This window comes from Podarcis bocagei (genome assembly GCF_964188305.1).
Source record: "Podarcis bocagei genome assembly, chromosome: 11".
In the NCBI taxonomy this organism is placed as follows: Eukaryota; Metazoa; Chordata; class Lepidosauria; order Squamata; family Lacertidae; genus Podarcis; species Podarcis bocagei.
The window spans coordinates 51,659,357-51,684,732 of record NC_138136.1 but is presented as its reverse complement, the minus strand read 5'-3'; the positions used below and the strand labels follow the sequence as shown (position 1 = coordinate 51,684,732).

The following is a 25,376-nucleotide window of genomic DNA, read 5'->3' as shown; positions in this document are numbered from 1 at the left end:
TCAATGAACACATACAGTTCAATACAAGCTCCGGGAGAAATGCATCTATTATTAAACCTGATAAGGGTCGGCAACTGGAAACCCCTCAGCCAAATCCGTGGCCACCTAGCCTTGGAGTTGCCACCTGCAGAGAAGCTCTTGTGCCAATGGGATTTGTTGGCAGTTCACCTTGGAAAGGGGTCAAAGGGACATTGGCCCCACACCCTGAAGTCCCCTGTTTTCAAAGCAAGCTACTTTGACAGACAGTTGACAAAGATCTACGGAAGTGTGCCGAGAATTTGGACGAACCAATATGCCTCAATCGCTTGGAATAAAAACCATCTCTAAAAACAGAGACTGGGAAAATGAAGGGTTATTTAAACATTTTCGGCAAAAGATATATATTTAAATTAGAGGAGGCCCGAGTCCAGTTTCCATCTTCAAAGTAACACAGCAAATCTTGCACTAAACAACTTGGCAAAATTAATGGATTTTATTTACAAATTTATGACCCAAGATTACAACAGAAAACACTTTTTAGTGAAATCCTGTATTAACAAAAATGCAGTGATTTATTTGTAATGGTATTATAGTGGAACAGACTGACAGTCTCTCTGGCTATGGTCAAGCAATTTCCCAGGAGCTAGAAATAAATGTGAAGATCCCATGTTGATTGTAAATAAGGCCCTTCCCAGCATTTTCTTCATACTTTAGTGGCTCTCTCCTTTCTTGCCTACGACCTGAGAAAAGAGAAAAGTGGAGTTAGAACTTAGGCAAATAAAAAGGGGAACGGATTCCAAAGAGCAAGTCTTCTAGAGACTCCCCAACATGCATTCTAGCGCCAGTGGGAGAGGGATCTTGTAAACCAGCGACAGGGAACTTCTGGCCCTCTAGTTCTTGCTAGATTGCAACTTTCGCCACCCTTGACTGGCTGGGGCTGATGAGCCAACATCTGGAGGGCCGCCAGTTCCCAGTGCCTCTTGCAATCCAATTTTAGCCAGTAATAAAATGATCAGAGGATCAAATGGGGTAACTTTTAGTATGCACTCAGCCAATAAAGCAAGGTCTTATTCAAATACTGACTGCAATACAATCCCCACATGTTCATACCAAAGTTGAACTACCTAGGGTAGGGGGGGCCATCCAAGAAACTTGCCTACTTGTGCCCACGTTCAGATGCTTACAGCTAAACCACTATCTCTAAATGTCCTATACAGTGGTGCCCCGCAAGACGAATGCCTCGCAAGACGGAAAACCCGCTAGACGAAAGGGTTTTCCGTTTTTGAGCCGCTTCGCAAGACGATTTTCCCTATGGGCTTGCTTTGCAAGACGAAAACGTCTTGCGAGTGTTCCGATTTTTTTTCCGCTCCCCCCCCCTTTTCTAAGCCGCTAATAGCCTTTTAGCCGCTAATCCACTAAGCCTTTAATAGCCGCTAAGCCTTTAATAGCCGCTAAACCGCTAATAGCGCTAATCCGCTAATTGGGTTGCTTCGCAAGACGGAAAAACCGCTAGACGAAGAGACTCGCGGAACGGATTAATTTAGTCTTGCAAGGCACCACTGTAATGTCATGGAGCCCAGAGTAGGCTGAGTAAGCTATGATGTAACAATATTGCTGTGTTGGGTCTACCTGAGCTGGTCCACCAGAAGTAAATCTGTCAAGTATGCAACACGCCCACTGCAGGGAGAGCCAACATGTCAATATTGACTAGATTTCTGGAATGATGGGGTCTCTGTGCACTGAATTCTAAGGCAGCAGGGTGGGATTTGGCCGGAATAGCATACACTGTCATTACCAGTGTGCAAACTCACAATGCACCTCCTAACTTTCACAGCATTTCCTACTGGTGGCACATACAGCGGTTTGACGCCCCAAGGCTTCCTCCTGGGAACGCAGGAATGCAGCAGCTCAGAGGAACAGAATCAGTTTCTCTGCCATTAAGCTTAAGCATACTTACAGGCAGTAAACCCTACTGAAATAATGTCGAGTTACTTCTGAGTACGCATTGTTAGGAGGTTACGCATTGGAAAGAAGTTTCACTTAAACCAGTAAGTTCTGCAAGGTCTTAGTATCACAATGCAAACTAAGCAGACATGCCTTCCATTTGGTATGCGGTCTACCTATAAATCCATTTTCTTTTTTGTGTGGCAAGGGGAACAAAATTACATTTTAAAGCTAGTAACAGGTTTCTGTGTAAGCGAAGTACAAACCCTTGGGGTTGTATCATATGTAGTGCTAAGTTAAAGCCATTTAGAGGCACGCCTTGTTCCATGGGCAAAATGTTTTGAACCAGTGAAATGCTCTTGCAAAAGAGCCCTTGCACTGGAAGGGAACATAAGATACAGTCCTTGGTCATCATGTTAGTGACAAAATACTTTTTATTGCTGCTGACTGTTTCAGCAGATCAGGCTGGGGAAGAGAAAATAAACCGTGTTTCAGATCTATCCCATAGTAAACATTCTTGTGTTTGGTTGAGAGGGATATAGCAACTCCTTGGCAGGTGTACTGCTTATATTAATTCTACAGGTCTCACTTATCATACAGTATTTGTGCATTTAAGAAGGCATTTTCTTTCTTCTTCTTTTTTTAAAAATAGCACACAGTTCAGATAGTTCTGACGTTGATGATAAGACTCTCAAGTGCAACATCTATAAGCCACCAGTGATATCAAGGACCTAAGCTCATGGTCAAGAGACCCTTCCCCAAGCTGCTGCCCTCCAGATGTGGTGGACCCCAACTCCCACCAGTTCTAGGCATCAAGATGATGATGGGACGATGGCCAGGGCTGATGGAAATTATAGTCCAAAATATACAGAGGGCATCAAGCTGGGGAAGGCTGGTCAATACTATGAGGAGTCACACTTTAAGTAATGATGGCTCCCCCCTTTCAAGGGGGTGGAACTTAAGGCTAGCCTACCCTTGTGGGATAAGGATCGTTCTACATAGTGACATGCAGATAATTGAGTCTCAAATGCAGAGGCCAATGTAGAATTATTATCTCACAAAACAACACTGAATGAAAAAACACGCACAACCAACCAAATTAAGATTTAATTAAGCATGTTATAAACAGGCAAACTAAATCCAAGAAAGGCGAGAGAGAAATGTTTATTCTTCGGTAGCGCTTAAAGCATTGCGCTACAGGTTTGGATTAAGCAGGTACACCCAGAAATTAGACAATTATAATGTTAGCAGAGGTGGAGCAACCATTAAAAAATAATAATTGTATGCATCTATACCATTCAGAGAGGGAAATGCTCAAATGCTCAAGTGCCCCATGTGTATTACCTGAAAAATTAAATATTTTTTATATTGACGTTTCGTTAGCATATTTATAACCCCCAACTTTACACCAACAATTTCCAACCATGAGACTAATAAGGTAATTCAAACACAACAGAGCAACGCCTCTTGAAATATTTCATTATTCCTGGCACACTTTTTGCTTCTTATTATCTGTGCACTTCACATAAAAATTCATTCTCCATAAGGGGCAGATTTCACTCAGGTGGGTGACTTGAAGTCCCTTGACTGCTTTATTCGGTTAAGGATTAACTTGTACACTGGCTGTACACTCAAAAGTGGGCAGATTTATGCCCTATAACCCTGCCCAATTTTGCTACAATACATCTTTTAGCCATATACTGTCCTCATGCCACAGAACGCAATGCATTTCCAGATGACGAATGGCAGAAGAATACGGGGACGTACAATGCAGGATTCTTTCAACAAGGAAATGGGCTCACTCTTCCTCATTAGATTAAGAAGGCAGCATTGATAAGGCAGCATTCACCACTGCTGTACTCTAGCCGAGATACCACCTCATTTTTCATTACTTCACTTGAATGTGTCCACCACAGAGAAGATCTAAATTGTTCAATCATTTTTGAAGCGGCAGTGTGAACCCTAAGATGGACCCTCCCCTTCGGTGTTCAGACAAGCTGCTGCATCGTATTTCAAAACACACGGCTGCAAAACTAGTTCTTAGCGGATTGAACCATGGGTCCAGATTACAGGGATGTAGGGCACAGGTTGCCTTGGAGGGAGCCCATGACACATGTGACAGAGCACACGGTTAAGATGTAGCATCGCCGTTTCAGTGCCTGGATCTTCTCTGGACGATTATCTCAGAGAGCTGGTGCAAGAAGGGACAACCATCACTGGCCTAAGAAGGCCCCATGGTGATTCTGTTTGAGGCAGCTTCATACAACATAACAGAGGGCAGCTCAACCTTGAGAAACAGAAAAACCTCCTTGCGTTGAAGAGTCTTAAAGGCAAGTGCAGGAGCTGGGGAAAAAATCCCTATCAGGAAAACTTTAGCCACAGGTCACCCAGACCAGAGTTGCAGTTGAGAACACAGCAGACCTCTTCGAACTCCGTTACTCACAGTGGATACAGAACGCACAGATGCATAGGTGCAAATAATGAGCTGTCAGGTGAATTTCTGAAGCATCTAATAACAGAATGAGATGGTTTTTTGGGGTAGGTGGGACAAAAACAGTGTGCAAAAGAAGTTTTTTTATATATATTTAAAAAATGGTATATTAAAAACAAAGAGAAGTCCATGAGAAAGAGAGATTAAAAAAAGCAAAGAGACCCAGGAAAACCGTCGCAGAGCAGGATATGATGGTGCCCCAAGCGATGGAAAGGAGAAGGCAGATGCTAGATGAGCGGAAGGAGCAGGGGAAAAGGGGCGGTGTGAGGAAAGACCATTTAAGAAACAGAAATCTTCTGCATTTTTATTTCTTTGGGCCAGGGAAATGCTGAAAAGTAATGAAACAGAGCGTTACAACGAAGCAAAGGAAAAACCGTAGGAAGTGAACAGGAAGGGATGGAAGCGCCATGCCACAGAAAAGCTGGCTACGTATCTCATGCGATTGCACACCCTGGATGCCCTCCAAGCCAAAGGGAGTGGCAGGAGCTCTACTGTCGCCCCCCCCCCCCATGGACTTAAACTAACATCTGGCATTTCGAATTAGCAATGAAATCTATGCATACGAAAAAGGTCATGCCAAGCCTTACTCTGACCTAAGCAGCAAAGATTGCTTTCCCTCTCTCTGTCTTCCCGCGCACGTCTCTGCATTTTAAGCCTGCAAAGTTTGAGCAACACATGCAGCAAGCAAAGCATTCCCAGACTTCACTTAATACTATGGTAGCAATGGAAGAACTTACAACAATAAAAATGAAAGCCCTTAGGTGTTACTTCAGGCAGTGTAATTTAAGTCATACTTTCAGTTGCCTTTTAGTCTACATTCCAATTAAAGCAAGAGGGGAGAAGTTAGGACCTTAATAGATATTAGCAAGGGGAGCTATTTTGAGGGGGGCAGAAGTTTGGAGAAGTTATCGAACTCACATTTCTCTATGGGGAGCGGGAATAAAGGGCTATAAAGTATCAGTTTTCCTTGCTATTCTGAATACATCTGTAAGTCGAAGTCCTTCCATTGCATTAATGATATGATAAAGCTGGTCTTGCATTTTCCAAGGTGCCCCATTCTCAAGTTGAACAGAGAATGATGTGGAGAGCCAGAATATGACCCCTGGATCTGATGTTCCCTGTCCCAACTTTTCATGCATGCCATGTAGCCAAGCTTTTGCTCTGGAACTTTGGAGGCAATTCAGATCTTCTACGTATAGATGCTAAGCTATATTGTAGTGTTGCGTCTCTCTACGGCTGGAGGGGAAAATGGCAGCCTGATGGCTCTGTCTGGCCTCCAATGGCTTCTCATCTAGTCACCATTCCCAGGAGTATTCCTCAGTCGTTATTCAGCACATCCGATTCAGAGAGCTCGCTCAGCTCCTCTTCCACCATCACAGCACCAATAACGACAGATACTTCTCTGCTGGGTCTATCTTCTCAGCAATAGCATCAGGACTCCATCCTCAGAGACACAGATGCCACCACTGCTGAAGCAAGGTGAGGGAGCCACACCAGAAACACTCCAGCCAAGCTAGCTCATCCACTAAGACAAGGGTGTCTAAGAGAAACGAGTTTTCCGTGGAAGAATACTGGGCAACACTTTGCAGAATCACCCCCTTCTTTTCCAATGCACATTTAACTCAAGTCGCTAAAAAGGAATGCACCTCTTTTAAAAATCTGGATTTAGTTCCATCCCTGCCTTTAAAAACTTTGGTGTAACTTGCAAAACTTTAAATATTCAGTATTGTTTATTTAATAATGGGCCATTAACACCCCAATTAATCTCAGTATGTGCACATAAAAACTACAGTTTAGCTAAGCAATATATATTATTTTTCACTACAACGATTTTGGGTGCAATCCTATACAGTACTCCCGAATTGAAATCTACAGGATGTTTTGAGTCAAAACATATAGAATTGCACTGTCAGTGATCAGATAGATAATTCTACTGTCATAAGGACAAGGCTCTATGCCTTTTAGGATACACAGAAGTAATAATTTTAGTAGGTGCAGGTTTTCTCTCTCTCTTGCATGGCAAGCTGCATCCAATAAAATCTATTATTTCCACACACCTATGAAAAGTACAGGAGCCCTGCTTTCCATTGCATCTCTTCTCCTACTGGCTACCCAAAGCTCTTCTATTTCATTACTGTACTCTGTCTTACAGTACCCAGAACACATAATGCTAACACATTTCTCCTACTTTTGCCCAGTATCTGAAAAAGCTCTTTTGATGGGAGTATAGAATATTTACTGGGCAGACAAACATGAAGACTAAAACACACCATAAACAGTTAAGAAGTTTTTTTGTGGGCAACGCACAGCAACCCAAGTCAACCTTGATCACTTGAGGCAAATGATCAAGTTTTCTGTGCAAAGAGTTTCCTTCGCTCCGAACATGACTGCATACAAAATACCATGCACATTTGCAATATTTAAATGCACTTCTTAAGTCAGGGATTCCCCAAAATGCCGCTATCACATCTTGTTTCCTTTCAAAAGCATCATCTAAATTGCACTATACAGGGGGAGTGTGGGGAATCTTTGGCCCGCCAGATGTTTCACAACTACAGCACTGGGCCATGCTTGCTGGGGCTGGAAGGAAATCTAGTTCAGAAGCATTTGGAAACCCAAAGGTTCTCCACATCTGGTATAGGCTAATTAATTAACAAGGTGAGACCCACTTTCCTCTGCCTTGCAACATTGCCTTTTAGGTAGCCGACAACACTTGTTGTCAGCCCAGTATTATTTATCACATCGGTGGGTTTACAGCACAAGCTAAGAATCTGGGGGAGAAACAGACTGCTACCCTTTATAGCAGCCTCCTCAATCTAGTGTCCTATAGAGGTTTGGATCTATAACTCCCATCAGCCCCATGAGGCATGCCCAATGGTCAGGGGTGGTGGAAGGTCTAGTTGAAAATATCTGGAAAACACCAGGTTAGGAAAGGCTGAGAAGCTATAGAGTACCTAAGCAGGGCATCTAAAGATCAAAGGACCAACACGATTCACAATTTCTCTTATTCCTCCAGTTGTGTTGCTGGCTTTTTATACTCTCCATTGCTACTATCCAGCAGAGCTTCTTATATTCTGCCATTACAGAACTGGAGGCAGAATAACATCATTATTATTATTATTATGCATGAAGACATATGTTTTTTATACAGAAAACCGGTTTTCGTATTTATCTGAACATGGCTCCATATACGCTACCATAGAAAAGTAGACTAAAAGCCACAGTTGTCTTCTCCCTCTCCTCTTATCTCTGGCCTCTTGGAGATAAAGCAATCAATTCTGGAAAACCCTGGCTTAAGAGGTCATTTGGCTCTGCAAACGTTTTAAAGCAACCGTGCATTCTTTGGACACTTCATAAAGGCAGAATATCCAAGACAAATTCCACTCTTCATTTTTTTTAAAGCGAAAAGGCTACATCAGTTGCAGTGGGAATGGAAGACCTTTGAAGAGTCAGAACTCACAATTTATTACAGTGATGGGGAGCTGTTCAGCTAACACTGTCCCTTGCAGCTTTTAAAAACTGCAATCCAGTCTCCAATTTAAAAGACAGATTTGAACATACCCGCTTAAAATCATTCATGTTTGTTGCTTGGACTGGTGTTCCAATAAATGTGAAATATGAAATTCTCGTCGTTTCCTCATTACCTTGATTGGACTGGACAAATAACTGAAATGGAAAAGATCAGTACTGAGTTACATGATGTGGAGGAATCCAATAGCCCACAAAATAGTCAACTTATTTGAAGTTCAGGGAAAAGCAAAGTGAAGGGAAGATGGGACAGGCCTGACTAGTCTACCCCTTCAAGTTTGTTAATGGAAAATGTTTGGGTTGTATTAACTAAGTGATAGGATTCAAGTCCACGGTGGAGCTTGAACCAGGCAGTTAAAGGATGTCACCACCTTCTGGCCAGAAGAGTTGAGTTACACTAAAGGTAAAGGGATCCCTTGTCACAGCTAAAATGGCCGCTGTTTCTTTAATACGAATAAAGCTGGGTCAGAATGACTCAGCGGTCTGCACCAAGTTGTATATATAAGTGAGAAATGTTAGTTTGTTGCTGAGGCTGGTGTTTGGGTTGGTTGGTTAGTGCTGGTGTGTATAGTTATTCAGTTGTGTTTTGCACAAAGACTTTTAAGAATAAAACTCTGCAAGGATATTCTCGTGGACTCTTTTTGTGCCGACAAGGAGACTGAGGAGACAAAGGGAGGTCAGAACCCTTTCCTTCTTTTTTTTTGCTTTTTACAAGCACTGACATCCCTGACCATTAGGTCCAGTCGTGACCGACTCTGGGGTTGCGGCGCTCATCTCACTTTATTGGCCGAGGGAGCCGGCGTACAGCTTCCACGTCATGTGGCCAGCATGACTAAGCCGCTTCTGGCGAACCAGTGCTGCACATGGAAACGCTGTTTACCTTCCCGCCGGAGTGGTACCTGTTTATCTACTTGCACTTTGATGTGCTTTTGAACTGCTAGGTTGGCAGGAGCAGGGACCGAGCAACAGGAGCTCACCCCATCATGGGGATTCGAACTGCCGACCTTCTGACCTAGGCAAGTCCTAGGCTCTGTGGTTTAATCCACAGCGCCACCCGCGTATTTGGTGAATAGTAGTTACACTACTATTCACCAAATCCACTTCTAAGCTTGCTGGGGTCAAGTGTCCTTGGCCATCTGGTGAGAAGGATGCCCAACTAGTAAGCAATCCATCCTCTGAGCCTGCATTTGCACTGAGGTTCGAAAAGAATAAGTGTGAGAAGAATCCTGCCGATCCTGACCTCCTGAAACCCTCAGTGCAAATAAAGGAGATTCCTGCCTCCTTCCCAACCTCTGTTGAAGGGCCAAATAAGACTTTGGGGGAGGTATTGGGGGAACTAGTGATGAGTACAGTGGTACCTCGGTTTATGAACAGTCTTGTTTATTGTAATAGGTATGAGTTACCCGTGCGTAAACTGGTGCCTTTCTCGGTTAATTTGCCTTGTTAAACCTTTCTGACTGCACAGCCCCTTCTCATCGTGGCTGCCTCAGTCACTGGCAGAATCCGTCAGTGGGCGTTTCTTGAACCTCTTCCAACATAAAAGTTGTTTGACACCCAGTCTCCTCCTCCTCTCACTGCGCGGGAGTCTTCTGCGCAGGGAGGGCGTGGGCAGCGGAGGACCTGGGCTCTCCTCACTGATGTCCAGTGAAGAGTCCTGGAGCCCTCTCTCCAATTCCCCTGTCTGCCCCCCCTTTATCCCTGGTGTTGCGCTGATTGGCTTCCCCCTCTACTGAGCTGTTTCTTCCCCTGCTGCTGGCTCCTTCGCCAGCATCATCTGGGAGCCTCCCCTTCGCCTCTCCCTCCGATGTCAGTTCCCTGACATTTATGAACTACTGTATTTGGTTTACGAACTCTGCAAAACCGGAAGTAGTGTTCTGGTTTGCAAACTTTGCCTCGGTCTATGAACAGAAGCAGAACACAGTTGAAGGGCACCGGCGGCAGGAGGCTCATTAGGGAAAGCATGCCTCGGTTTAAGAATGGATTTGGTTTAAGAGCGGACTTCAGGAATGGATTAAGTTCATAAAACGAGTACCACTGTATTAATACAATCGTCAAAGTAACAAGTAGATATCAAGGTAAATAGCTAGACCTTCAAATAAGCCTCTTGGAAACAACAGATGAAAATAGGTTGCATGAGACTGGATCAGGTTTTCTTACTAGTCTATGAAACAAAAGGGATTTTTGCTGCTGCTTGCAAAAGAGTGATTTTTTTTGTCTGCCCAGACCCATCTTCAACTTGCTCTCCTCTCTTTCAAGCTTGACAGGAGCTGGGTCTGGCAAGCCTGAATATTCCAGGCTCCCATCCCTACCAGTTGCTGTATCTAAGAGGCAAGAGGGGAAAAAACATAGCTGGGCTTCACTGCATTAAAACTATGGTGGAAGTGGCAAAAGTTATTGGCGGATCTACCATGCTTTGGAGTCAGCCTTTTATAATGTCATAGGATTCTGTTAACCAGGAATAAATTCGAAGGTTTATACTCACAGTTACACTGTTAACATTCTGAAACTTTACATAGCGGAGTTGGATAATACTGTCTTCTTTGATATCATCTGGCGTTAACTCCAGGGCCTGAGTGGGTTCGCTTCTTTCTGCCTCTTCAAAATCCATTGATCGAGGGAGGTTGATAAACACTTTTATATACTTTGGACCCTGACCTGCGATTAAAAAAAAATGCCACTGACTCTTTTAAAAACCCTCAAAACATGATTTTATATACTTGACAGTATTTCAAAGTTCTTCTGTGTACGAAAATTATGTAGATTCAGAAGAACCGAGACAGGGAAATTATTATGTCCAATCTGCACCCCAAGGCAAAGAACCTTCTATCAGAAGCAAGCACATCACTTGCTTAAATTTTATAACTTTAGTTAGTAAGGGCTGCACTTAACACTACTGGCCAGTCTTCTCCAGTCTCCAGAAGTTGTAGGACTTTCAATTCCCATCAGCCCAAGCCACCATGGTCAAGGGTCAGGGATGGGTGTGTGTGTGTGGAGAAGGTTGCTACAGGTTGTATGGCTTTTACATGTTATGGGGAGCATTCAAAAGTTCACCCTTAGCAGGCTAGAGCATTAAAGTGACTACACAAAGCACAATTCCAACCTCAGCTGTGGAGAAAGTTAACTGGACTTGCCCAGAACTCCGTTCCTATTGCTGAGGAGTGTGTTCCTAGCCTTCTCAGGGCAGAGCTCATGCTTTCATTTCAATATATGTACCACACCCAATTAAAATAGGTGCAATAGAAATAAATGTTATTAGCAACCACGGTCTTCAGAACAATGGTGCCAAAAGATAGCTATGCTGACATGTCACCTGACAAAAGTGACACAACACATAATTTCGTAAATGCAGATTCTTGGAAATATACCGGAGTAGCCAGCTTGTTTTGCAAAGTTTTGCACTGCCTAGAGTGCATTTGCAGAAACTTGATGGTATGACGGCAATGTGCTTGATGGTCAGGTCCAGACTTTAAGACTTAGGAGCAAGAGAACAGGGTCACAAGCAAGGAACCTGTGTCTTGTGCTTTGTATTTTTAAAATCAACAGCGGCTGCATGCATAGATGGCTTCCCTTGAAAGAAGAAATCTTTTTACTCACCATTATCAGGCCCTTGAAACTTCATAGAATAAAGCTTGACAGGCTGATTAAAAGCTACCGTAATAAGCAGCTGTGGAGAGAGCAAAAGGAAATAAAAAATCTAAGAGGGATCTCAAATGCATTGACCCACAACATTACTGCACATGGATTTAGAATGCTGTTGTTTCCCAGATGGTCACCACCAACCTAGACCCCAGATGAAGTACCGTATTTTTCGCCCTATAGGACGCACTTTTCCCCCTCCAAAAATGAAGGGGAAATGTGTGTGCGTCCTATGGGGCGAATGCAGGCTTTCGCTGAAGCCTGGAGAGTGAGACGGGTCGGTGCGCACCTTTCCCGCTGTCACCCGACTTGGTTAGAAAGCTGGCGGGGGGGGGGGGGGGAGAAGCCTGCTCCTCCCCATCGCCAGCCCCGCAAACTCGGGGGACAGCGGGAGGCGCAGCGCCCCGACTTGGTTAGAAGGCTGGCGGAGGGCTTCCCCCTCCTCCAGCCCCGCAAGCTCCCAGAGCAATGCCAAAGCTGCACGCAGCTTCGGCATCGCTCTGGGTCCCGTTCTGGGGGCTGGGGGAGGCTCGGGCTTCCCCCGCGCCGGGGGGGGGAAAATAATTTTTTTCCCTTTATTCCCCCCCCCCAAATGTAGGTGCGTCCTATGGGCCGGTGCGTCCTATAGGGCGAAAAATACGGTATTTTAAACATGCATACAATTGGGAGTACTATTCTAGCCAAAAGAACACCTTTGTCCTTTTGATAGTATAATGCAATATTCTCTGGAAGGCAAAATACCTGTTCGTCACAGTCTGATTCCAGGAAGGTAGAGTCTTTACGTAAACAGTTATCAAACCCGTGTTCATCACTTTCATTAAGGCATTCACAGCCAGCTTTATTAACGAATGGCATCAAATCCATCTAGAAGTAAGAGACAGTGACAATGATCACCTGGCTGGGCTATACATTTATAAGACATTTACAGGGGATAAACATGCAAAACCAAGTGGCACTTATTTTTCCATACAGATTGATCATCCCTTCTCTTCTCTTTCCTACCCACCGTTTTCTCATCCCTTATCCCAAACCTGGTGCCTGTTGGTTTCTGTTTCCATCACTGAGCAGCTGCTGGTAGTCACAGGACTATGTTTTCATTCCACAGTCTAGATACTGTTGGATTCCCACGGGAAAGGGAGACGGAATGTGACGTTTCCTGGTTTCCTGTTTCCTTTGTACTGTCATTTCTTTGTTGGAGTTGCTCTCTGCTTCTCAGACAAGATGTATATTTGTATGCTCTCAGCATAGCTTAGTAATAAAGCTTAGCAATGTAGCCATACCTGCCTCATCCTTTCGTTGTGGACTCTGGGTTATACTCTACTGGGCTCAAGCCAAGACGAGCCATATCAGCTTGGAGGACCAGAGCTGAATTTAACTAACAGTGCCCTTCACGTATTTTGGACGACTCCAACCATTCCTGACCATTGGCCATGCTGGCTGGGATGGGAGTTGTAGCCCAAAACACCTGGTGGGCACCTGGTTGGAGAAGGCTGCTGTATGTTGTTGTTTCATGTCATAAATTACAATGAGCGCTTTGGCAAGACGGCAGTTTAGAAACAGAACACTTGAAATAATAAAAACAAAGATAAACACCAAAGGAGGGAAAATCTATTTACCTAATTGAAAAGACAGTCCAAGTACAATTCTGCAATCCTTCACTTTTGTGTCCTTCAGGACAGTTTTGAAAAGCTTTAGAAGCAAATGCCTTGTTGGAAGTCAAAGCTGCTACAACTGCTTATTACATTTAACCATTTGCTTAACTATTTGCATTCACACTAGACGCAATGAACGCAGCGGTACAGACAACATTTGTAAATCTGAACTAGTACAAATGCAAGTGGCCTGTATTCACGGGGTTATTTACAGGAAAAAGATTCAGCTGAAAAGGTAAACTGGGTAGCAGGGATTGCGTCTATTTAGCTGTGAATTTAAAGTACTTAACATCTCAAAAGAGATGCATTCTTGCATTTAACATAATTCTAGGTTAGCACATACAGTTTCCCAGCAAAGTCTAATGGATTGCATTTGCTAATTTGGAAAACAAACCATCACAGCACTGCAGCAGCCGGGTGTGCTTTTATTGAGCTACTGAACTATTAGCTGCGCTGGCACTTGGCTGAAATATTAAACACTGTACTCTGTCAGGGGTTGTATTAATATTTTGGGCAGGATGCGAAAGCTGACCCCTTTTAAGAGGAATATTATATCAAATGATGCTCAGAAACTGTCATGAAGATGACAGCTCCAGTTGAGTGTTTTGTCACATTAAGGTTCTCATTTACATGTACGTGTCACTCCAGCTGTCAGACAAGCCCTGATTTGCAACATTCAGGAGACCCAAGGTAAAACCTCAACAAGGAAAGATGGTTTTTTAAAAAGAAAAATCTGCTGACAGCTATCTTCTCTTAAGTCAAGGCAAAACCTTGAAGGTGGTGTTTGACAAAAAGATGATTAGAAATTCTGGTCTCAAGACTTCAACATCTGGACTAAAAGATTTTAAAACTCCCCTCCACTCCACTGCTTAGTGTAGGATCCTGCCCCAATTAAAAGTTCTAGAGAACTCAAACACCTGCACATGATTTAAGACATTTTGGCTGATCCCAATAGCTATGTGGACTTGCTGTGGATTTGACCACTTTTGTTTTTCCTGTGCCTTGGGAAAAACTGTTCCCAGCTCTTCAGGGCAGAATCCATAACCAGGAGAATGTGGGGTTGCTTTTTTAAAAAACCACCTGAAAGGGGATTTGTATTTTGAGGGTTATGTGCTCCCTAGACACCAAGCAACATTACACATTTTAGTACCCTTTTTTGAACATTTTCCAGGTCTTCAATAACCTGTTCAGCTACCGGAACTGTATGCAGTTCTGCATACGCACCATATGTTCATATCAAGGTATTATGTTATCACCAGTTTTATTTTCAATCCCCTTCCTAATAATCCCTAACATAAAATTTCCCCTTTCCACAGCTGCTAGACAAGAGGCCTGTTGTGAGCAACAGCTATAAAGACTTTGCATGTGCAGTAAGAGCAGTAACAGAAAGAGCTCAGTGTGTGTGTGTGTGTGTGTGTGTGTGTGTGTGTGTGAGAGAGAGAGAGAGAGAGAGAGAGAGAGAGAGAGAGAGAGAGAAGGGGTGGAGGGATGGAGAAAGAGAAATTCAAAATTCTATAATCTGGGCCAGGATTCAAAAAGTACTCTCAAATGCATCAATACATTCTGTATCTCTCCCTCCCTCCTGATGCAACAGAGGCTGCCTGTGGTGGAGGTGGAGTTCTAACTTTCAAAGGCATTATTTAAGGGGAGGAGGAGAGCAAGGAGGGACTGCAGTGGAAAGGAGACCCTCAGAAGTCCCAGATCATGCGAAGAGCTTTTGCACCTGCATGGAAGCTCCATCCTGATCCTCTGGATCCTTTTGAATGCAAATCTTTTAACACTGCACAGATAATAATCCACTAGAATAGATAAAATATACATACATATCCTTTTGGAATATCGGTATCCTCATTATTTCCAGGATCATTTTCTAGGTGCTGTTTGATTTTCTCTTCCAATCCAGCAGCGTCGGCACCTTGATACTGGTCAATGCGCACTTTGCTCCGGAAGAAAAGAAACGTTGGGGTTGCCGATATATTATTGGTTGCAGCTGTTCCCTAGCATTTGAGAAGTCAACGGTTAGCAATGTGTAGCAAGATTTTAGTATTTAATGAACAAAAGAGTACCAATCATCCCAGGTCATCCACATAAACATCAGCAGCAGAATGTTTGCTGCTTATATGGAAAAATAGTGCTAATTGGAAATACAATTTTCTATGTTGCTCCCCAACAGAGAAAAAGGTTTTCATGATGACTTTTTAATACAGTGGTACCTCTACTGAACGTGATCCATTTCAGGGTGCTGTTTGCACCCCGAAAAGTTCGTAAGTAGAGCGCCGCTACTGTACGTGCGCGATAGAGCACTTCTGCGCATGCTAAAACACTGTTTGCCTGTTGTATATTATTTGTAAGCTCAAGCCATCGTTAGGCATGGTGCCTGAATTGAGCCATTGGGCTGGTTCAAACATAATCATCTCAATGTAATAATCCCTGATAGGAACAATGAAGATGATGTGCAAGGGAGGAGCAAAGGGAAACACTAATTCTTAATAAGCCATGATTTATTAAGCCACACAGTTTACATTTGAACTGGCCAAGTGTCAAATTTTGCAGCAGTTTTGAAAGCACTGTGAAAAAGTTGACAAGCAGGAGTTGCATATCCACTGTTGAAAGACAAAGACGACACTTAAAAGCTCTCTGAATGTCTTCCCCTCACAAAAGTGAAGCGCATTATGATCCTATTACTATCTTTCCATGCACTTTTAGATGTGGCCTTATGTAATCTTGTTTTTGCGCATGAGATGAGATACAGGCTTAAGCCTTAGCCAAGGACTATTAGAGCCAGCTTTCTCCTGCACAACTAGGGAAAGAACACTGTATTGCCACATTCTTTTTAAAAATTTTGCTTCAAAGACCACTCGCAAGTTTCTTCAGACTCCCTGCACGAAGTTAAAACCACCCGAGATGAAACTGCACCAAATGATATTTTCCAAAGTTTTATAACTGTACTGAGAATAATGATAAGACCCCTATTACTATGTACCCAAGATACTGTTAGTTCATAAAAGAGCGAATGAACAACAGCTTTTTAATGGCTTAAATTTAATAATGTAAGCCTTATAGTACAACTTGCATTGTTAAATGCCAACAATAGTTCTGCATAATTAAAAAGCCTTTTATTGGATGAATTTAACATCTATACCAGAAAAAAAACAAACCAAATATGTTCCAAGTAGCCAAATTATACAACACGAGGAAACCAGAATTTGACATTAAATGCTACCAGGCTTCAAGTTAATAGCTGAAAAACGTAGCGTTGCTTGCAGAGGGTTGAAGCGGAGTCACTCAAAGGGCCAGCTGAATTGAACCTTTCTATCCACTGCAGTCACACATCATAAAATGTCACCTCAGCAGAACTTTCTATTCCTAACCCTCGTAATATTGATTATTTAAGATTTGTGTCGTACTCTAAAAAGATCTGAATTAGGAGAGGCAGCACAAGCTTGAATCCTGGCAATACCCCTACTGTGGGTAAGTAGTTTCTGTGCCTGAGAAATTGGTCAATTGCCTGCCCTGGGTGGGGTTGCACCCCCCTTAACGAGCAGCTTCACAGTTTGAGGGTCCTTTCTGGATCCAGCTCTGTCAACTCTGTATTACAAAAGTTTTTTTTCCAAATTTGGCAATACAATCTGAATAATATTTGATTGGAGTTTTATGTCACCTTCTCTGCATCTCAGTGGAGAAATCATGAGAGTTAGGAGAAAGCCCTGAACGTTCATTATATCTGGCCAATATTTGATTCAGACACTGGTATAGGCAAACTGGTAGACTACAGATAAATGTAACCACAACATTCAAATAAAAAAATAAAATTTAAATGACCCAATTTAGCATGGGATCATTGCATCCATCACATGACAGCTTGCTTGTTTTGAACCACCGACTTAAAATGGTTATCATGGATAGATCTGTCTACAGTTGAATGTACCTCCACCCACAGCAGCAAACTTAAACTCTACCAACCTATAACTTAAATTCTTGCCAATAATAACATGAGAAGCAATAGGTTTATAAAACTTAACCCTTACACATTTACATGGCATTCTGCTCCTGATAAATGCCAATCTTGCCTTTTAGAGGACAATCTACAGCCTATTCCTCCTCTGGGGTAGGTGTGCCCACTGATTGTCAACAGGCTTCTAGAAAAAATGTTTTAAATATTTATTTTATTTCTGGGCTGCATTTATATCCCACATATCAAAAAAATACACCTGTAGGAGTTAAATCTTGTTCACTGACACATGCTCATGCACACATACACAAACACTACTCACCTGGCATTGATGCACATCAACTTCTAAAAATGTCGCTTGGGGATATTTATTGCTCAGAGCGTTGAAAGCAGGGGCTATCCTTAAACATGGGCCACATCTGTCAGGGGGAAGAAAAGGACAACACACATCAGCACGTCCACTTAGATAACTGCAGCCCCCTTGGGATTCACATGGTAAAGTAGGCTAAAGCTAAGGATAACAGAGATTGTGTGGCTGGTACTGAGAACAGCAACCCTCACACTGCCATCTCTTCTTCCTTCCAGTAGTATGAAGTGAGATCCATCAAGCTCTGCTGAAGGAAAGTGGGGTGTAAAATAAACCACCATTACGCACCTAGCCTTCTCTCCCATTTTCTTTGGCTGCTGATAGCAGCATTGTAAGTTTCATTGCCACCCTAAGTCACAACATGTGTTTTAGCTTGCTAGATGTTACAGGGAAGGAGATTAGGGCTGGGGGATATCTGGTTTTCAACTCTGTGATATATCACCAGCTAAACATCACGATATACTGATATATTACAACATCTGAAATAAGGATGGAGCTATGTAGAGGCATTGGCTGGCTTCACAGTTTTTCCCACATTGTGATTTTTGCATAGCATACACACACACATCATGATTTGTGCTATATTGCCAAGTCAAAAATTATGAAACTGATACCACGATATGGACTATTGCTATATCGCCCAGCCCTAGAGGAGATGCAGGGCTTCTGCTTTTGTCACTGGCTGCATGCAATCTCCAAAACATCTAGCTTCAGACCGAGGAGATTGATATCCGACACTTTTTCAAGTCAACTTGACGACATCATCATTTCTCAGCAAAATGCATAATGAAAGCATACAGGTTAGCCTATGCAAAGCAAAATCCTTTTATACTCAATTGCAATCCCACAGCGATCGCCCTTTCGTAGAAAACCGTCTCGAAGCTTGGCATTAGAAACACATCTCATAATTTGTGTACTCCACAGTGCTGAGGGACTATAGGTAACAAGAAAACCATGAGAACTTAATGGTTCTCATAAAGAATACTCCCCAAGCTGTAAGTAAACATCCAGCTTTCTCGTGATGTAATAATTCTTGCTTATTAAAATACATTGCTCTCTGGAGAGTACAACACAGCACCTTTTGCTTCATTCCAAGACTTACAAAAGCAAGCATAGGAAAGGAGTTGTGACAACTTGCATCTTCTCTCACACACACTCCACATACGAATATTTCTGTGGCCCACTTTGCACGCACACTAACACCAACACAGCATCTCTGATTTATGATTATTAAATATTTCTCTTCATGTTGGGTTCACATTTCCAGTGTCAAGGAGCCACAGATTTTGGCTCCACTTAACTGAGCAATCCATTATTTGTGAATGGCACCAATTCCCTCCCTCTCCTCCCAAAGTCATTCGATTTGCACAGAGAATTCAGCGGGAGGGAAGAGTGGATAGCTCATCTTCCGCCCTGCTTCAGAGGAAAGCAGAAAGAGTGTGAAAGACTTGTATTGCTTCTGGTCTCCCCAGACCCTAATCAATACGTTGATAACTCAAGAGTAAGGGAAATTATTTTTATGCTGGCAGCTGCCAAGGTGGGGGATCCATACACACCATTCCAATATTTTATGTTCCTACTTCACATTCCTGAATACAAACAACTGTGCCGAGCCATGCACCTGGCTTAAAAAAAGAAAAATTGTGATTTCCCCCTCCCCTGAAGTCAGCAAAGAAATATGACTATCTTCTAATCTATCCATTACAAGGAGGGAGAAAGGTAAAAGTAGTGCAAGAAAAACATCACGAGCAGCTTCAATAATTAGACAAGGACATAATTTTCTTTGTTTATTGCTTAATCAACTTTGAATCTTCTCTTCATCTATTCACCCAGTATAGTTACAGACTATGTAAAAATACAGCAATAGTAAAAATACATAGTCATAACGTTAAAGATGAAACCATCCATCAACAAAGCATCTCAGCAAAATGCACAATTACACTGACCTGGAAATACCTCAGTCTGTCCCAAAGGCCTCTTATCAAACTGACCGGCATGGGAAGAGAATTCTATGGAAAACACAGCTTGAGCAAAATATGTTCTCCCATCAGCAGAAAAAGCAATACAGCACCATCACTTCTCATTGCTCCCCCGCCTTTCATTCCTTATTTACAATGACTTTCTCTCTGCTCAAGTATCCAAACCATTATTTGGGAAAGGGGCAATTTGGTTACAACTAGCATTTACGTCTGTGTTTAAAGCTTATTGCTAGCAGCATTAGAGAATTTCAATTACCCCAAACTACTAGGTCTCTCTACTATACAGACCTCTGTAGGTCAGGATAATAAGCTTAGTCATTTTCAGTATGTTTGTCAACAGTTTCTCTGCCAGTGGATGACACCAATGATGTCCTACTGATTTCCCACTGTAAAAGCTGACTGCAGAGAAAATGACTTTGCTACAGAAAATTACCAATCACAACAGTTCAATACTGCAATAGGGCATAACCAAAGAGACAGCTCTGAAAACTTCACATCAGTTAATAAGGGGATTTAGGACAAATTCTCTATCTTTACAGGGCTTGATCACAATTCTGGCTTCTACCTCTAGACCTTATTGTAGGCAAGGCAGAAGTATTCTGTGAGCTGGCACTTATTTACATAGTGGAATCAGGGAGGACAGAACTATACTGATTAAAATGGAAATCTATTCCTGTAGTCACAACAGAATGGGTCCCAGTGAAAAACAAGATAGCATATTTCAGTGGAGGGTTAGACATCTGACAAAAAAACAAAAGTTAGCTGAAGGCAACTCTGCATTGGGAAATTTAAAATGTCTGATGTTTTACAATTTCTTGTGTGCTGTAAGCCGCCTAGAGTGGCTGGGGAAACCCAACCAGACAGGCAGGGTATAAATAATAAATTGTTGTTGTTGTTATTTGATCAGACAATCACCATCGAATAATGGCCAAGTACTTTAATACTGTTAACTATTATGAAGGCCAAGGTATTATGATGTAGCTAACATAAGCAACTGTCAAGAGATACAGAAGTTCATTTTGAATCTTGTTGACGACCCCAAGGGATAGCCTCCATGAGAAATCATCAAAAATTGTCACACTAGACACCATGGCTATGGTAGGGAGAAAGGGCAATCCTTCCTCCATACCTTCACTATCAGAGAATATGATGATTCAGTGAAGGAAGCTGGGTACCACCATCTTCTTGGCTCCTTACAAAATCTGACTGTGGCCCAATATCGTCAAATAGCAGGTGACCATTTCACTAGTAGCTCTATCCTATTTTCATTTAAAAACTGATTAGAAGCCAACAGATACCTCCAATAATTTCAAGATGAAATATGGGTGTAAATGGCGCCACAAAATAATATTTCTGCAAGTCCAATCAAAATCTAGTGAATATATAAAAGGACCAGCACGAGGCAAATTCAGACCCTAGCTACCAGTTTAGCCATCCTTTCAGTCCACCTTACCAATTTTTAAAACTGAAAGAATTAGCTCTCACATGGCCAATAATGCTCAGCTAACCAGTACTATTGCTGGTTAGCTTGTTCTCATGCAACATTGCAAAAGCTGGTACCAAATGAGTTCTGATCAGGTTCAATCCCGGTTAAGATTAGGTGCAAGCACGTGGCACCTTACAACTTTCCAAAACTTATTACAGGGCTACCGTCCGGCTCTTTAGCTATTCAGAAATACATCCAGTACCAGTGTCAGTAGACATACTAGTTGTGATATTATTTCTTCAGGTCCTACTGAAGTTGCCCCACCCTGACTGATCCACCCAGTACTACCTGCTATTCCCTTCTGCCTGTTACACAGACTGCCAGCAAATGAACAAACATTAAATGAATAGCTAGAAATCTGCAACCCAACAGTTGGTTGGCTGGTTTAAATAAATAAGTGAAGCTTTCTCTAACTCACACACATCAATGCTGATTGGCTCTAGTTGCAACAATAGCAGAAACCACAACTGCCCAAATTGCCATGACAAGGTCTAGAGTGGGCCTAGCAAACCAATTGCACATATGCTCCTTCCTTGTAACGCACAGTAGATCCCACTTCTGTTGATGGGTCTCAGGTGATGTTTTGTTTCAGGTCCTTTAAAAGGTAAAGGTAAAGGGACCCCTGACTGTTGGGTCCAGACGTAGTCAACTCTGGGGTTTCGGCGCTCACCTCGCTTTACTGGCCATGGGAGCCGGCGTACAGCTTCTGGGTCATGTGGCCAGCATGACTAAGCTGCTTCTGGTGAACCAGAGCAGCACACGGAAACGCCGTTTACCTTCCCGCCAGAGCGGTACCTATTTATCTACTTGCACTTTATGCTTTTGGAGCGTACCCTGTTGTGGGGATTCGAACTGCTGACCTTCTGATCGGCAAGCACTAGGCTCTGTGGTTTAACCCACAGCGCCACCCGCGTCCTTTACAGTGCCTTTATTCAACCCCATGTCTGTGACATTCCTTTTTTCCTCAGGACCATACTTGTTTGAGTATGTTTAGCAACTGGGAACTCCTACAAACACACATGGTCCTCCTCTACCCTTGTGCATATATACTCCTTATTTCTCCACTTTCGAAGTTAGTGATAACTATGGTTTACCATGATGCATACTGCAATTTTCTCTCAAACCAGAGTATGAATCCAGGATTTCACCTTCAGAATATCTCCTACTAACTGCAAAAGGAGCATTCCTTTCCAAAGCAGGAAGTACAGCAATTAGTCACAGGATATCACTGAAACCCAAATTAGGGTGTGGGTTTAGTTCCCAGAGAAAGACGAAGTTGTAGTAATGAATCTGGGGAATGATGATGACTCTACAGAGAACAGCTCAGGCTATAACTCTGAAGCAGAGCCCAGCAGATGTAAAGATGTAAAGATATCACTTTGTGAATATCCTGTCACCCAAAAGCACTGTTTAGCCCTCCCTCTTGCAGGCTTAAGCAAACCAGAAGGTCTTTTTAAAAATTCTGCCAAGTCTTTGTACTGATACTATTGCTGGACCCCTAGAGATTGTTTTGTCTGCTTTATGATGTTTGTTCAATGGCTGCATTTTTACTGCTATAGGGCTTGCCCTAAAAGGCAGAGTAAATAAAACAATGACAGTGCATGCCATTTCAACTATGTGCTTATTGGGGTAGGCAGCTTTGAAAACCTGTTCCCTCTCCCTTCATCCTCAACTGCTCCCTATCTGGGTCATGCCACAAAACTTTGGTTTTGCACAGGAAATTACGGTACATGCTGCTTACTTGTTGTCACACAACTTGGCTGTGATGGTGGCAAGCTTCCTACACGTGCATGTGCTTGCAACACATGAGCTAACAGTAACTACGTAAAGGCAGGCTGCACACTGTTCCTAACAGAAATTCTGTAATGTGTGAAGTAGCCCTGAAAAGGGTTCAAGTTGTGAGGACTATCCCACAGAACTCTCACCAGTTGACGCTGGCATTCTGAACACCATATTCAATAGGGCTCCTTCCTGCTTCTGAACCTGTTGCTTCATTATGTTCTTTTAGAAAGTGAATTAAAAATTAAAGAAGTGTGATAATTGGCGAGACTAGTGAAATCAGACCCACACAAAAATCAGAATACATCAATGGCTTCTTGTTCACTTCAGATCTTGTCAGGAAAGCAGGCAAGAGAGAACTGTCCTCCTAATATATGGTCAACAGGAGAACTAGCAATGAACTTGTTTGCAGTGAGACTTCTGGAAATAAAATGAATTACTGGACTGAACATGCACTGAAAGGCACTTTGAGCCTTAATGTTAAAACTATGTTATGCCGCTCCCAGCCACTATTTCGCACTTAGCTCCAGTTGGTGCACCTCCAGGGTCACAAAACCAAACACAAAAACCAAACACAAAACCAAACAGCGCAAACAACAACCCTGAAGTACATCTGCCCCTACCTCAAGATCTATTCTCACAGTTTGTAATGGACAATATGCTTTCTCTACCGCCACACCCTCCTGCTGCAACTTTGTGACCCACTTACCTACGAGTAAGTCCCACTGACCTGAATAGGCCTTACTTATATGATTGTGTGCTTAGGAAAAGAAATCATTTGCTATGCAAAGAAAAAGGAACCATATACAGTATATAGCCTCAGACAATTTTGCTTCAGATCCCAGGGGGGAGGCATGTTAGCTGCCCAAGTCACTGAATTCATTACAACTGGTTAACATATTTGACTTTTAAATAATATGAATGAGCAAGCTTAGAAAGTAAAATTGTTATTTATTTCAGTGTTTTAACTTTTGCATGTTGTTAAAAAATAATTCCCTGGGTTTTAGCGTCTTATCTTTCTTGTAAACTGCTTTGAAATTTTGTTTTTCAATCAAGCTGTGTATACATACCTTACGAAACAAATAAAACAATTACATGCCTACACATTTATTTGTATGCCTCCATCAAACTATGCTCAAGGCGGCTTAAAACGAATAAAATACATAGCTACAACGTAGCAAAAGTAGCCAGAAACAAAAAAGTATGTTGGGTTTTTTTTAAATGCGAAACCGAACCGAGTAATTTCCTACAGGAATCGCAGGGAAACCTAAAATAAAGCTACAGAAAGCCAGCAGCAGCAACAACACCCCCCCCCAAAAAAAAATCCAAATAACATCCCATAAACAGGCGCAACCTCGGAGCGATACAGCTCTGCGTTAAACTAAAACCTGAATGTGGTGATACAATGGGGATAACGCCTTTCCCGTCCTCCGGGACCTTTGTGAGGGACCGAGCGGGGGAGGAGGATGAGGAGAGCCTCCTTTCCTTCAGAGAGGGAGCCGTACACGTGTGTGTGTCCGCTCGTGTGAACGCGCGAAGGGTCCCCGAAAGGGCCCTGCCTACTCACCCCCTCATGGTGAACTTGGCCACGACTAGCCGGGAGCCGGCGGCGCTGAGCTCGCTCTGGAAGTCCGCGTCGTTGGCGATCACCTTCACCCCGACCATCCTGGCGGCGGCGGCAGCGGCAGCAACACGCCCGGTAAGTGCAAAGTCACCGCGGGAAGAAAAGGAGCGCGGGCGGGGCGGGGCGAGAGGCTGGCCGGCCGCGCCCAGCATGCACCGCTCCCGCGCAGGCGCACACGGCCCCGGCCATCCCTTTCTTCCGCCTTCCTCCTCCTCCTCTCAGGCACCCTCGGCTGAGAGTTCATCCAGGTTCACGCGCCTAGGGAGAGGGGAGGGGTCGGCGGCTCACACTTCCGGTTGAAAGACTTAACCAACGGGCGAAAGCCGCCATTGGTCGCGAGTCTCTGTTGGGTGCTCTAGGCGATGTCTCGATGCTGAACTCCACATCCACCCTTAAGGCTCCGGTCACGAATCCATGTTGGGCGCTCTAGGCTTCGACGACTCTATGGTGTAAACCTTCCCCTCTCTCTCCCCTCCCCCCTTGCAAACGCACACGACGCTGCTTCGTCTTTTGCACTGGGGATAACAAAAAGAGTTCGGGTTTGCGCCGGTAGTAGTGCTTGCGGCGGTGGGTGACTTTTGTTGTGGTTCCACCGCTATGGGTTTACCCGCTTGACTCCGCCGGCGACATCTTGGAGAAGGGCAAAGTGCGACCTCCGGCTTCGGGGAGGAGCGCTATTGGTTGGCAAGCCTTGTCGTTTCAGCTTGGTGACCTTTGCGGGCGGAAGTGATTGGCTTTTCAGGGCAGCCGTCATAGTTCAGGGCTCGCGGAAGTGGGGGAAGCATGGGCGGCTGTATTGGTTCCGGTTCTGTGCATACCCGGCACCCTCCTGTTATGTACTGAGCTGAATAGGATCCAAAATAAAGCAGTCTGATTGGTCCTAGAACAATGCAGCAGTATGATTGGTCCGCAGGAGCCACCCAATGCAGCTCCAGGTGGAAGTGAATCCACAACCTGAT

General features: G+C 43.4%; 1 protein-coding gene across 3 annotated transcripts; it reads right to left on the bottom strand.

Moving 5' to 3' along the window:
- Positions 1–453: 453 nt before the first annotated feature.
- Positions 454–24,551, bottom strand: TXNL1 (thioredoxin like 1). 3 transcript variants are annotated; one of them, XM_081213161.1, is made up of 9 exons: positions 24,361–24,551; positions 17,505–17,601; positions 15,054–15,227; positions 12,320–12,442; positions 11,537–11,606; positions 10,425–10,597; positions 7,976–8,080; positions 3,219–3,267; positions 454–719 (listed from the first exon to the last, which is right to left on the bottom strand). In XM_081213161.1, exons 1-8 carry the CDS (start codon positions 24,456–24,458, stop codon positions 3,238–3,240), a joined length of 870 nt encoding a protein of 289 aa, XP_081069287.1. In that variant the 5' UTR covers positions 24,459–24,551; the 3' UTR covers positions 454–719; positions 3,219–3,237. The 3 variants fall into 3 exon arrangements, with proteins under 3 accessions (XP_081069287.1, XP_081069286.1, XP_081069288.1); XM_081213160.1 differs by lacking the exon at positions 3,219–3,267 and having other exon boundaries at positions 24,361–24,548; XM_081213162.1 differs by lacking the exons at positions 454–719; positions 3,219–3,267 and adding an exon at positions 3,274–4,742 and having other exon boundaries at positions 24,361–24,550.
- Positions 24,552–25,376: the final 825 nt, after the last annotated feature.

What these genes read in the sequence shown, in the direction of transcription:
- TXNL1 (XM_081213161.1), bottom strand. Translation starts at nt 24,458, where the DNA reads ATGGTCGGGGTGAAGGTGATCGCCAACGACGCGGACTTCCAGAGCGAG. An exon ending in TTGATGTGCATCAATGCCAG is followed by an intron (nt 15,228 to 17,504) that starts GTGAGTAGTGTT and finishes CTCAAATGCTAG; the next exon opens with GGAACAGCTGCAACCAATAA. An exon ending in GTTTCAAGGGCCTGATAATG is followed by an intron (nt 10,598 to 11,536) that starts GTGAGTAAAAAG and finishes TTTTAATCGCAG; the next exon opens with GTCAGGGTCCAAAGTATATA.